The 12,896-nt window shown below is 37.2% G+C and overlaps 1 protein-coding gene across 1 annotated transcript in view; it reads right to left on the bottom strand.

Moving 5' to 3' along the window:
• Positions 1 to 7,633, bottom strand: part of LOC111636710 (transcriptional regulator ATRX homolog) — a 158,800-nt gene extending 151,167 nt beyond the window's left edge. The window contains exon 1 of the mRNA XM_023382014.1: positions 6,979 to 7,633. Within this exon, the coding sequence (XP_023237782.1) occupies positions 6,979 to 7,633 (655 nt within the window). The remainder of the gene's footprint in view (positions 1 to 6,978) is intronic.
• Positions 7,634 to 12,896: the final 5,263 nt, after the last annotated feature.

The raw sequence follows: 12,896 nt of genomic DNA, 5'->3' as shown, positions 1-12,896 counted from the left end.
GGACTTCTACCAGAAAAACCCACAGGATTTCTTGCGTCGGTTTGTGACTACTGACGAAACGTGGATCCATTACTACACTCCTGAAACAAAAGAACAGTTGAAGCAATGGAAACACCACAGTTTGCCACCACCAAAGAAGGCAAAGACAGTTCCATCAGCGGGTAAAGTGATGGCCTCAGTTTTTTGGGATGCTAAAGGCATCATCTTTATTGACTACCTAGAAAGAGGAAAGACCATTAATACTGTCTATTACTGTGAACTTTTGAAAAAACTGAAGAAAGAATTCAAAGAAAAGAGGCCACACTTGAGGAAGAAAAAGGTTCTGTTCCACCACGATAATCCACCTGCACATTCCGCCAGAATCACTGAACAAAAGATAAACGAACTTCACTTCCAATTAGTTACACATCCACCGTACTCACCTGATTTTGCCCCCAGTGACTTCCAACCTTTTCCAAACTTAAAAAAATTCTTGGCTGGAAAGAGATTCCACTCAAATGACGAAGTCATCTCTGAAGTTAACGAGTATTTTGCACACCTTGACAAATCGAACTATTGTGATGGCATAAAAAAGCTAGAACATCGCTGGAATAAGCGCATTGCTAACAAAGGAGACTATATTGAAAAATAAAAAAGTTTTAACATTATTTTGTTTGTTGTTCTATTTGAGGCCGCAAACTTTCCGAACAGCCCTCGTACACCACATATTCACACAACAATATCCTCACCTCATTGTCACCGAACAAAGGGTTGTTGATCAAAAACGAACAATTATANGTGTCGTAATTCGCCAAGTGCAAATCAGCAAATTCGTAAAATTTTTGTTTATTTTCAACAATCCGGATAATCGAAAATCCGGATAATGGAGGTCCGGATAATGGAGGTTCTACTGTATTATAAAATAAAAACAATGATTTAAATACCGAGATTCTAATACTCTTCTTTCTGCTTTGAAGTCTAAGAAAACTACAGCAATTTCATGCTAATAATTGACAAGCAATGACATAACTAGTTTTCTGTCTGTCCTGTGCAAAATTTTTTTAGTCCGTTAATTTTTTTTGGAGAAGAATAATCACAGTAATACAATTACTTAAAAATAACTTTTGTGTATACAAGAGCATTCACATGTATTTCTAAACAAAATAATTTACAGTATATTTGACATTTTTTTTTTTTTTTTCAGTTTTATTTCAAGGCCTTTTTGTTGCAGGCTCTGCTCCTCTGCACCTGCAGCATCTGCCTAGTTATGTATAACACTGCTTGCAGATTATCTATGTTTTACAAAGGAGTTTGAAAGTTGATGTGGATTATGCAATGTTGTGAGTTATATGCTAGTTTTAAATTGTAATTACAAACTCATTAAACACTTTTACTTTGTCTAAAGCCACTAAGAGCCTCTTTAGAAAGTGTGAAAAAATCCTTTGTGCTTTGCAATCATATTCATTTGCCATTATAGTTTTTCCCCACAGCACCAAAGCCATCTAAAAACTATTATACTCTGTCACATGTATTCTCTTACCTCACCTTTAGTTCTCTCTCATTCATTATCTGCACATTCAATCTATGTTTTCATTGATATTATTATACATTTCTATTTGAAATTGTCTCTTGATAGCTGATAATTTATCATTTCAGTGTGAACACTGACCATTACGATACATGATAAAATAATTGTTATCCTAAAAAGCTACTAACTTATTTGCTATTTCATTGCTATAAAGTTATTATTGATGACTAAAAATAATTGGAGTAAATCTTACATAAACCAGAATCACACCATAGCAAACATTTTTTACATTTTTACAAGTTTTAGTACTTTTATCTTTAAACTATATCAGATAAATGTCACAAAGTTACATTTATTTTTATAGTAAAATCTCTTTCATATATGTAAAAAAGTTTTATTACTAGATTTAATGCGAATTAATACAAAACATAGGCATATTGGCGAAACTGTTGGGCAGAGGGGTTGAAGTTCCTGAAATTTTACACAAATACTATTTTTAACTTTTCATCTGTGATAATTTGTTAACCGTTTTGGTTTTTCTCTCTGATTTTCTTACTCTTGCTTTTCCTGAATTTTCCCATTGTTTTGCCAAAATTAAATAGGGCTATTGCCACCTGCTCCTAACTCATACACCAATGATCCAAAATGATTTCAACTATAATATTCAAATACAAGAAGTGAGTATTATTTGATTAATTCTCACTTCTTATATTTGAATATTATTGTTCCCAAGAACTTGGACTAGGTATTCGAACACATCTTATATGTGATCCTTATGAACCCACTTAGCAGTGAATAGGGTTTTTCATTTCCCGGTCTTTTGCTTGTCCCGGGATTCCGGGATAAAAGTGAACTATTTCCCGGAATCCCGGGATAGAATTAATTTTTAAGGTATACAAAATATCTTGAAATTAAATGATATAATTATTTTTCATTTTTTAAAGTAATTTTAAAGTTCTGTATCATCCAAAATCATATTAATAATGCTGTGTAAGATATATAATAAAAATTACCTTTGAATTATGTAGAAATTTTCACAAATAGAAAAAAATTTATTAAAGTTTGCTAGAAACTGCATACAACAACAACAACAACAACAAAAATACTTTGAATTGAGTTAAAAATTAAAAATTGAACTTAGATCAAACTTATAACTTAGAAGGTAATTTTCGTTTTTTAAATAAAATATAATACAAAATATTGTAAACTTTTATAAGATTTTAAAAAGCAAAGATGATCAATACTCCGATCACTCACTCTAATTCTTATTTTAGTAATGAAAAGTCTTGCTACCGAGAATGCCCTTTCCGATTCAATTGATGTGATTGGAATAGTGTTTAATGCATTTAAGAGAAGACAGATATTATGTGTTTTTTCACCTGTAGCCTGGAAGATTTCGAGTTCGTTTTCGAGATTGTAGTACTTCTTTCGCTCTCTAGTATTCTTGATTTGTCTACCTTGGCTGCTTTAATAGCGGCATCAAGCTTAGAGCTCGATAATTCGGCAATTCATTTGGCTTTAATAATCAGGTTTATGAAGAAAAACTTCATACTTGCAGACTTTATACTCATTTGTATCTTTGCCCAATTTGCACAATCTGGTGTTATGCATTTATTGAAGCTACTGGGCATGGTTAAAAATTAAGACAGCGTAAGCACAATTATTCCATATATTACAGGTTCTGACAAGTAAAGAATTTTCAGAATCCGGCCACAAATAAGCTATGTACTGATTATCAACCATTTGTGACATGCCATAACGAGCAAAACAAAAAAGAACTAATAAATAGGTTTAAAATTAATAAATACAAATGTATTCTGACAGTGAATGAGATAATTATGCTTTCTATTTGCAAAATTTCTTAACCTTAACACAAAATAAGAAAAAAAGTGAATTTTTAAGAAATTTGTGGGATTTCCCAAGATAAGAAAAATTTCCTGAAATATTTCCTGGGTTAAAAAAACAACCAGGATCCCAGAATCCCATTTGAGAAACACTAGCAGTGAACAAGCTGATCTGAGAATTAAGAACAGTATCATGCTTTTGAGACTGCCAGATGGCTGAGACGATTAAAAAATCAGCCTATTACTCTGAGAGACCCAAGATGAAATCTGAGTGAGCAACTCCCCAGGAATTTTTCATGGGCAATCCATCCTGGATATATCAGCCTGATATATCCAGGCCCATAGGACAGAAAGAGTTTATCCCTCACTATCTTATCACTATCATTCTGGGCCTGGCTAAATCATAACATGCATGAAAAAAACCCTCTTAGGCCCATAGGACAGAAAGAGTTTATATTTATGTCAATATAATGTCTTTTACAAAGACATGTAATGAACTGAATTGTAAATACAATTGGTAAGAATTGGTACATTATGCATCTGAGAACCCTTATTTAACTCCAATAAGTCCTGTATGTGGAAAACAGACTAATGTTTTCAATCCTTCTCTTTCTTCGGAGCTTCCTCAGGTCCAGTTTTTCTTATAAAAGTATGAATCCAAAACAAACTTAATTACAAGTTCTAAATGTATCTTCTTTTTATGAAATATCTAACAAAATTTCAAATTTAAAAATTATCCCAATGTGCATTCTTTTTGTACAATATTGAAAACTTTTTAAAAACTTCAATTATACAACTTAAATGAAGCATGTGCATAGTGATCAAAAGATTAAATGTAATCACAATCAAATCAAGTTTTACATTCATAAAAAATTTTGTTAGGTGGATGTTACAGAAAAAATTCCTGCCATGCATATGGAATACATTTTCCTTCCCTAAAGTTTATACATTTCTCCTTTGCTTCTACCTTAAAAATTTCCAGTGCCTCCTGGGCTCTGATGATATAACATTGTCATACACATCTGATGAGAGTGGTGTTCAGGAGATCAGCATGCATATCTTATTCAGATGCATAACAAGACATTTACATTTACATTTACTAAAGGTTTAGAAGGCCATCACCAATAGGTATAGCCTTGGAAAATAAAAGATAGAGTTAAAGTAGAAGTGAGAAGAGTGAACAGAAGAGAAAGATAGATAGAAAAGAGTGAACAGAAGAGAAAAATAGATAGGAAAGAGTGAAATATGAAAATATGATATCTCAGAGCACTTGACAAGTGCCATTTATTAAACACAAAAATAAAAGTACAAATAGTCAAAATACAGTGGTATACAATATAACTGCCTCTGTTTTGAGGCAGTAGGAACCCATTACATCTGACTTGCCTTGGAGCTCAACAAACAGTTACACATGAATGTGCAATTCGAATGGAGTGTAGACAAATCCTCCATGCCATGGGAGGGAACAAAAGAGAACAACCGTTTGTACAAAAAACATCCGGTAACCGGGTGCAAAGGTCCCTAGCAGCTAATTTGCCAAAGGGCCCACAAACACACACATGTGCAAATGTACAATCCCTTAGAGTAAAAGACAGACAAATCCCCCATGCCTTTGGAGGGAACAAAAGAAAGCAACTGTTTATAAAAAAACAGCCCCAAACTGGGCAAAATGGCCCTTAATGGCTATCTTGCCAAAGGGCCTGCACATAAACTAACATGTATGTACAGTACATCCCCTATCAAGGAGGAGAGAATCTCCATGGCCTTGGAGAATACAAAAATGCAAGTGACAAATTCTCCCATAAAGGAACAGGGACAATGACATTGTTCCTTCAGGTCCAGTGGTGCGTGACCTTTAAGACAGCTGGTTAAGACACCAACCATCTTAAAACAAAGAACAAAGAACAGTGCCACTATTTATGCCTGTGTAACATTACAAGCCTACCCTGCAATGCTGTGATGCACAGACAAAATTAGGGGCAGCCAGAGACACATACTCCCAGATCAGACTTTCACAATGCCAAGCCCGAGTTGATTGTTACCAGGAGGGTCACTTACCTAGTGGACTTCAAGATGTCTGTCGCCCTGTTGAAGGTTTCGAAAGCCTGGAAGGTCCTATGATTGGTAAGGAAATCTTTCATCTGGCAAGGCCAGTGAAAGCCNTAAGACACCAACCATCTTAAAACAAAGAACAAAGAACAGTGCCACTATTTATGCCTGTGTAACATTACAAGCCTACCCTGCAATGCTGTGATGCACAGACAAAATTAGGGGCAGCCAGAGACACATACTCCCAGATCAGACTTTCACAATGCCAAGCCCAAGTTGATTGTTACCAGGAGGGTTGCTTACCTTATCATCATCATCAAATAATCTTTATTACTTAGCCTGATACCACCTGGCATAATCAGGTAAGAAAATACAGAAATAATTATATTGATGTTACATGCAGATAACAATTGCAAAATAATCCGAAAACAAATGTTGGGAAAGAAGTAAAGAAAAAAGAAAATAATAAAATGAAGGTGAAAAGAAAATNTGCCTGCCAGAAGCCTTCTTTCTACTTTATATTTTGGACACAAGAAAATTATGTGCTTTGCATTACAAGACAGGGTGACAATGGTGTATTTTTTGTTATTAATTTCATAGGCATGCTCTTTCATCTTCTTTTTTTTATGGAGCAGATGATGGAACCAACGCACTGTAGATTATGTTAGAATCTTAGATCTATTATCAGGAGACTATATACTCCTGGTAGACGTACATGATCAGTGGTGTCCTTACTATTTCATAGTAGGCTGTAGATAGTGGGGTTGCATAAGTATGTAAGTTTTGCATTTTTTTTCTGGGCTATTTTCTTAAATGTTCTATCATAAACGTGTGATCCAATCAAAATCCTGACAAGTCAAAATTTCCCAAAATGATCAAAATTTCATTAGATGAAAATCTGATGTGCTATAAGAGGTATCAAACCTTTCTCCATGGCCATGTGAACTTGTCTTTTACAACAAGTTCACACTGATTACAGAATGTGATCTATATGAAATTTATTTCTTTTTTCTATTTTGAATAACAATCAAGATAGATATTTTATATAAGGTCATAGTCATAATGCCATTTAAGTTGTAATGGTTTTGAAAATATTTCCTTGTTTAAAAAACTTTTAGGTTTATTGCTATACATAACAATAAATNCATGCAGATAACAATTGCAAAATAATCCGAAAACAAATGTTGGGAAAGAAGTAAAGAAAAAAGAAAATAATAAATAAAAAATAGAAAAAAACAAACAAGCAAAAAAAATGAAAATAATAAAGTAAGTAGATGCCATTAACAGTAAGTGAGCTAAAGTAGATAAATATGCATATATACATTGACACATCTGCATTACCTTACACATTTAAGTGTTATCACAGTTCATGCTAGGGTAAAAAAATGAAGATGTATATAAACATGCCGCAAAATAGATGTTAAAACACCACAGGTTAACATATACCATTACAAGTGAAGGAACACATAATAACTTCATTGAATACGTTGGACAGTCTTTAGCCTTCGCAAAATATCTTGAGCCACAGATAAACAACGATGCATATCAAGATGCCACTTGTAATTTAACGAATATCACTTCTAATCAGATAAAGTTTGATAAGTTCTTTGAAGAGGCCAAAATTTACTTTATTATGAACAAGGAAGTCTGGGTTTACAGGCCAGTCCATATTGTTTATATTTACTTGCTGCCTCCAGCGATGCCTAATATCCTCAAGCATGGGGCAGTTGAAAAGATAGTGTAAAACACCATCTTGAATACCACAGAGATTACAGTGATCATTATCTATGAGATGGAATCTCTTAAGATATACACGAAAGCGTCCGTGTTCAGTTAAGAATTGCGTCAGTTCATGACTGGGCTGCATCCATTTGTTCTGCATACGGTTTTGGATTCTTGGAAAAAATCTCTTTGTAATGTGCTGACATGAGATCTTGTCCCAATCAGCCTGCCACGCATTGATGGCTTCGTTCCAAACAAGTGACTTGAGTTTCGATTTGGGAATGTGGACATAATCATGATGATTGGTATGATTCAGTGTTGCATTACGTGCCAGATAATCTGCTCTTTCATTTCCCGGAGTGCCCTGGTGACCCCTGATCCAATTAACGGCATAACTGTTAGATGATATTGCAACTTCAGCGAAAATATCGATAGAGATGGGGTTTGTGGTGTCCTTGTTTCTTAGTTTGGTCACAGTGGCAGCACTGTCAGTGTAGATATTTACGGGCATATTGACAAGATTGATGTTACACTATTTGATAGCCATTAATACCGCAAAGATTTCGGCTTGAAAAATAGAGCACTCAGGGTGCAGCTCAAACGTCTGATTATGAATCTCACCACCTGCATCAAAAATCACAAAGGCACTAGCTGTGCCTTCAGTAGTTTTAGAGCCATCCGTGAAACCTTCAATCCTCGTGGGTACTTCACGTGAAAGAAGTCCCGTTCTCCAGGCAGGATGTGGAAGGGTGGCCACGCGCCTTTCAATCTCATACATTGAGGCATCAAAAATAGTGTCATTTATGCAGACATTTCTGCCCCTGGAGATCAGAAAACGCTTGCTGCTGAAAAGAAGATAGTGTAATATGGGAAGTTTTCCAGCCACTACTGGGAGAGCTGCGTTAGAGACAGTGGAGTAACTCCGGGTCAGACGGATAAGGGCCCTTCGCTGCGCCGTGCGGAGAAGTCGGTGATTGTGCGAATGTTTGGCAGCCTTGCACCATACAACAGACGCATAAGAAACGATTGGCAGAAATAAGCAATCGTAAATTGCATTCGTGGCTTCAAAGCTGAGGCCCCAGCTGCTTCTGGCAACCTTTAACAGACCATTAAATATCATATTGCTGCGACTTGTAACATGCTTTATGTGGTATTTCCATGACAGTTTGTAATCAATAACCACACCCAGGAAGGTGAGATGTTTGACGATTTTAATGGATTTATTGCGATAACGCACACATGGAACACGCTTGTACAAGTCAGTTGTACGTGGGAGTGAGAAGACAATGCCTTTGGTTTTATCCATATTGAAAGAAAGTTTGTTGCTATCACCCCAGCTGTGTATCTTCGATAAAATATCTGTTGCGGTACTCTCGATGTGTTTCCTGGATGATGCTGGAAAAACCAAAAATGCGTCATCTGCGTAAGCGAAGACGCGATGTGATCACCAAGATTAGTCCGGAAAAAACTGTCAAAGAGAATGTCCCAAAAAAGGGGACCACACACGGACCCCTGTGGGCAACCTCGCTGAAGCTCACGAGTGCACTTCAAGTGCCCAAACGTGAATAAAGCCTCCCTCTCTTCGAAATAATTGGCTGCCAGATAGTAGAGATTTGTAGGGCACTGATTGTCACTAAGTCTTCGTAGTATTTGAGGACACCAAGCTGAATTGAAGGCATTTTTAAGTCTAGACTCAAGCCAAAAACATACTTATTATCATGAAGAAGAACTTTAACATGTTCCACCAAATCCAATACGGCATCTATGGCACCTCTTTGGCACCGAAAGCCATACTGTGCCTCATGGAATAAGCCATTAGATTCCCAAAACCAATATATGCGGTTGAATAGAAGCCTGTCGAGAATTTTCCCCAGTGTAGATAGTAGAGAGATATTGCGCATATTCTGGGTATTAAAGGGCTTACTGTGATTTTTGGGAATTATGACAAAGAGAGCACTCTTCCACTGCTTTGGAAAGATGCCAAATTTCAAACTAGAGTTCAGGATGTTTAATAATAGCATTGGACGAGTCCTCCAGATTTGAAGGATGATTTCCCTGTCTATTCCATCCATCCCAGTTGCTTTCTTTTTCGGGAGGCGGTGAATAGCATCATTCACCTCAGAGAAGGTAAATGGGGGATCGTCTTCCGAAAGTAGTGCGTCGTTCCTACGATTCCTTACTGCGTTTTGCTCAGGGGTGTCCTCAGATAGTGAGTCTGTGGGGCAGAAGTAATCCAGGAGACTGGATATGGTGATCTCCAAATTACCGGGATTGTCAGGATCACTACAAAGAACATTACGATACTTAATTTTATTTGCACAAAGTTTATAAATAAATCCCCATGGATTCCCTCCAGCTCCAGAGCAAAAGTTTCTCCATGATTCCAGTTTAGCCTTTTTGATGGCTTCTTTATAGGCAGTTTGATGAGTGAGATAGCACATCCTCAATTCACCTCTTCGCTGGTCATGGCAGCGTTGATAGATCCTGCGAAGTCTGTTGTTAGTTTGACGCATCTGAGCGAGATTATGGTTCCACCATGGTGTGGCTCGCCCTTTGTTCCTCTTTTTTGGAATAGCTTTATCACAGGCTGCAGAGATATTGCAAATGGTAGTTTCAATGTAAGTCTTAGCCTGTATATATGAGTCATTTCTGTGTAAAGGCATGTCAATCTGATTAATCATTTCGCAGAATTTGCCCCAGTCTGCAGATTTAGTATTAAAACACTTCTTATGTGAGGCTTCTCCACTGTACTGATTGCAGTGGCCTATACTGTAGGTCAAGCATTCATGCTCCGTAAGACAGTCAAAGGTACCTACCTTCCAACCCTGTATCATGGAACAAAGGTCATCCGAACAAATTGTCAAATCAATCCAAGAATCCCCGTTCACGGTTGAGAAGGTAGGTGAGGAATCCGGGTTATTAATGACAAGAAGATTATGAGCGGCAATAAAGTCTTCAAGTGCAATACCTCTGTCATCTTCACTATAGCCTCCCCACGTAGATGAATGGGCATTGAAATCGCCAGTAATTAAAAAGCTGTTGCCTTGAAAATGAACCATGGCAGTGTCTAAATTCCGGAGAGTCTCTAAAATGTCACTTTTCCTAGAGCAATATACATTGAAAATGACGATCCTTCGGCTGGGGAAACAGACCTCAATACAGACACAGGTGGTTGTAGAGAATTTCGGATGTTTGATGATTGCTAAGTCTGAATTGACAATGATGTCCGCGGCCCATGGTTGCCCATCTTGACTTTGAATGATGATGTCTCTGGTACTGAAGCATGCAACTCTATTGTTGCGGCAATAAGGCTCCTGTATTAATGCAATGTCAAAATTGAGCAGCTCATTACGAAGTTGAGAACTGGCCGAGATAGACCGTCCCAAGTTTACCTGTACAATATTAATTTTGAAGTTCTGTAAACTGGTATTGTTAGCACTATTAAATTCCATAATCTATCCTAGACAAAAGTTGAGCCCTAGCACGTAAGAAAGCGGGACATGTCTTATCAAAAGCATTATGATTCACTGCTCTGTTTTTATCCTTGGCACAATTCACGCAATTTGGAACCTCATTTTTCCTATTACAATCCTTAAAGGCATGTTTCCCCCCACATTGACTACAGATACATTCTTCAGCCTCGCAATTTCTGGCGAAATGGCCAAATTTCAAACATTTAAAACATTGATATACAGGGATAAAATCAACCACCTTGCAACGAGTCCATTGCAAGTTGATCTTTCCTTCCTTAAGGAGAAGTTCCCTAAGATCCGGGGATACCACCACAACCCATGAGATATAGACAGAGCTGCGCTGCCCGATTGGAAAGCGCAACTTGAATTTTTCTTGAAATACTGCCCTTGAGAAGCATTCAGCAATACAGTCATTTTGCTCATAAATAATATCTATAAGTTGTTCTCTGCTGATGGACTTAGGCACCGAAATTAGTTTGACTAACGGACTTCTCTTCTTTGGAATGGTTGAGTGAAGACCCTCAACCGTGGAGACAGCTCGGCACAGAATATCCACATCTTCCTGTCTACTCAGATCAATAGCCACCCCTCCCTTTTGAATGCGCCGTATTCTTTGGACACCGATTTTAAGATTGTGTGGGTTGATGTTGGCAGTTAAAGCCTTCCTGGTCAATTCCGAGTCATTGGATTCCAGTTCACCGTACACAAGCACTGTATGACAGGGCTTAGGAGAGCCCATGGATTCTCCTGCAGGCTTGGCAGGATGTTTGACAGCATCGCTGTAAAGTCTGGGGGTTCCCGAGAACGTCTGATTGGGGGCAATCGAGATCATCTGTGAACTAAGAGTGGTCTTCATGACATCAGAAATGATAGCCTCTGTCTTCACAGCTTGAGCGGCAAAGGCATCGGTGAGGTCTTCCCTGGTGATGAGTGAGTCCAGGCGCTTGCCAATGAACTCCGGTACAGATGATGACATCACAGAACTCGATAAGTCGATTAGGCGTTGAAATTGGTCAGTAATATGCCTGGAGTGAGCCCCAGAGCCCAATTTTCCATTACTATTGGCGGTAATATATCCTTTTAGCTCGTCAAAGAGCCTATGCGCTTCATCCAAAAATTCCGACAGATAGCAGGACCCCATCGTGACAAAACCAAAAACAAAAAATAATAATAATAATAAAAAAAAGACCGCACTTGCGAAAAACAAACACCGTGCTGAGAAACTGATACTAAAGACCACTGAAATATGCTAACCTAGCAGCTAGAACTAAGGTACAGTACATAACTATCACTAATTAGAAACACACCCTCAAGTAAAGGAATAAATAAGAAATAAAAGTTAAAATAAGCCCAATACAGCAAACCGAAGAAACAAAGCATAAAACCCAGAAATTAATGCTAAAACGCAAAGTTAAAACTATGATTTGTTTAAATAATAAAAAGCAGATAACAACGGTAAAAGCTTAAACCATCGTTAAAGCCGTTACGATCACGGTTAGGATATTTGGTGACCGTTGAGAATACGTTGGTAACGAAAATTCAAAAAAAAAAGAAAATCTCATATTAGGAGTTAGGGCGAAATTAAAACCCTTGTATCTCAGCTAACAATTAACCTAAATCCACCACACTTACAGAACTAGTATTTTACACCACCCTGCATAAAACCCCTTAATGCTGTCCCCGAAAATTTAACCTCCCGCTCGCTAGACTCGACCGAAAATCCGAAAGTTAAAACTCCAATTATTCCTTCCTAATCAACCCAGATAAATAAATTGCCTACCGAATTACTCGGGGTGTCTTGCCGGATCTAATGATACCAAGCACGGAAACAAAAACTAAAACTTCCGCCAAAAATTTCGAAGAAATAACGAGCACAAACAGATACGTCTTAACGATCCGACGCCATCTCTATAGTCCATCTACGGTGCCATCAGTGGTGTTCTTTTAATTTTAAATTATTTTTACTTTATCCACTTTCGAGTTATTTTTCTTAGGTTATTCGTACCTTGAAACGGCACGCTAAGTTTAATTTGTAGCTTTAGAACGACTTAATTCTTTTGTTTCATCTTGCTAAGTTCTTCCTTTCTGGCTAGTATTTTCGACACGAGAAAGTCTTCGATTCGTGTGGAATTTGACTATTCAGACTTTATAAAATCTCGACGTTTCGATACCACACGACAGAATAAATAAAAACATACGAAAAATGCCGAAAAAGTATATAGTTACGTATAAACGTGTATGCGAGTGTCTCGTAATACTATTTCTTTGGGGAAAATAAAGAAACAAATTTTGATGTTATAA

This window comes from Centruroides sculpturatus, unplaced genomic scaffold (assembly GCF_000671375.1).
Source record: "Centruroides sculpturatus isolate CEXI.00-Female unplaced genomic scaffold, Cexi_2.0 scaffold418, whole genome shotgun sequence".
Classification (NCBI taxonomy): Eukaryota; Metazoa; Arthropoda; class Arachnida; order Scorpiones; family Buthidae; genus Centruroides; species Centruroides sculpturatus.
The sequence above is the reverse complement of the archived record's forward strand: the minus strand, read 5'-3'. Positions and strand labels throughout refer to the sequence as shown.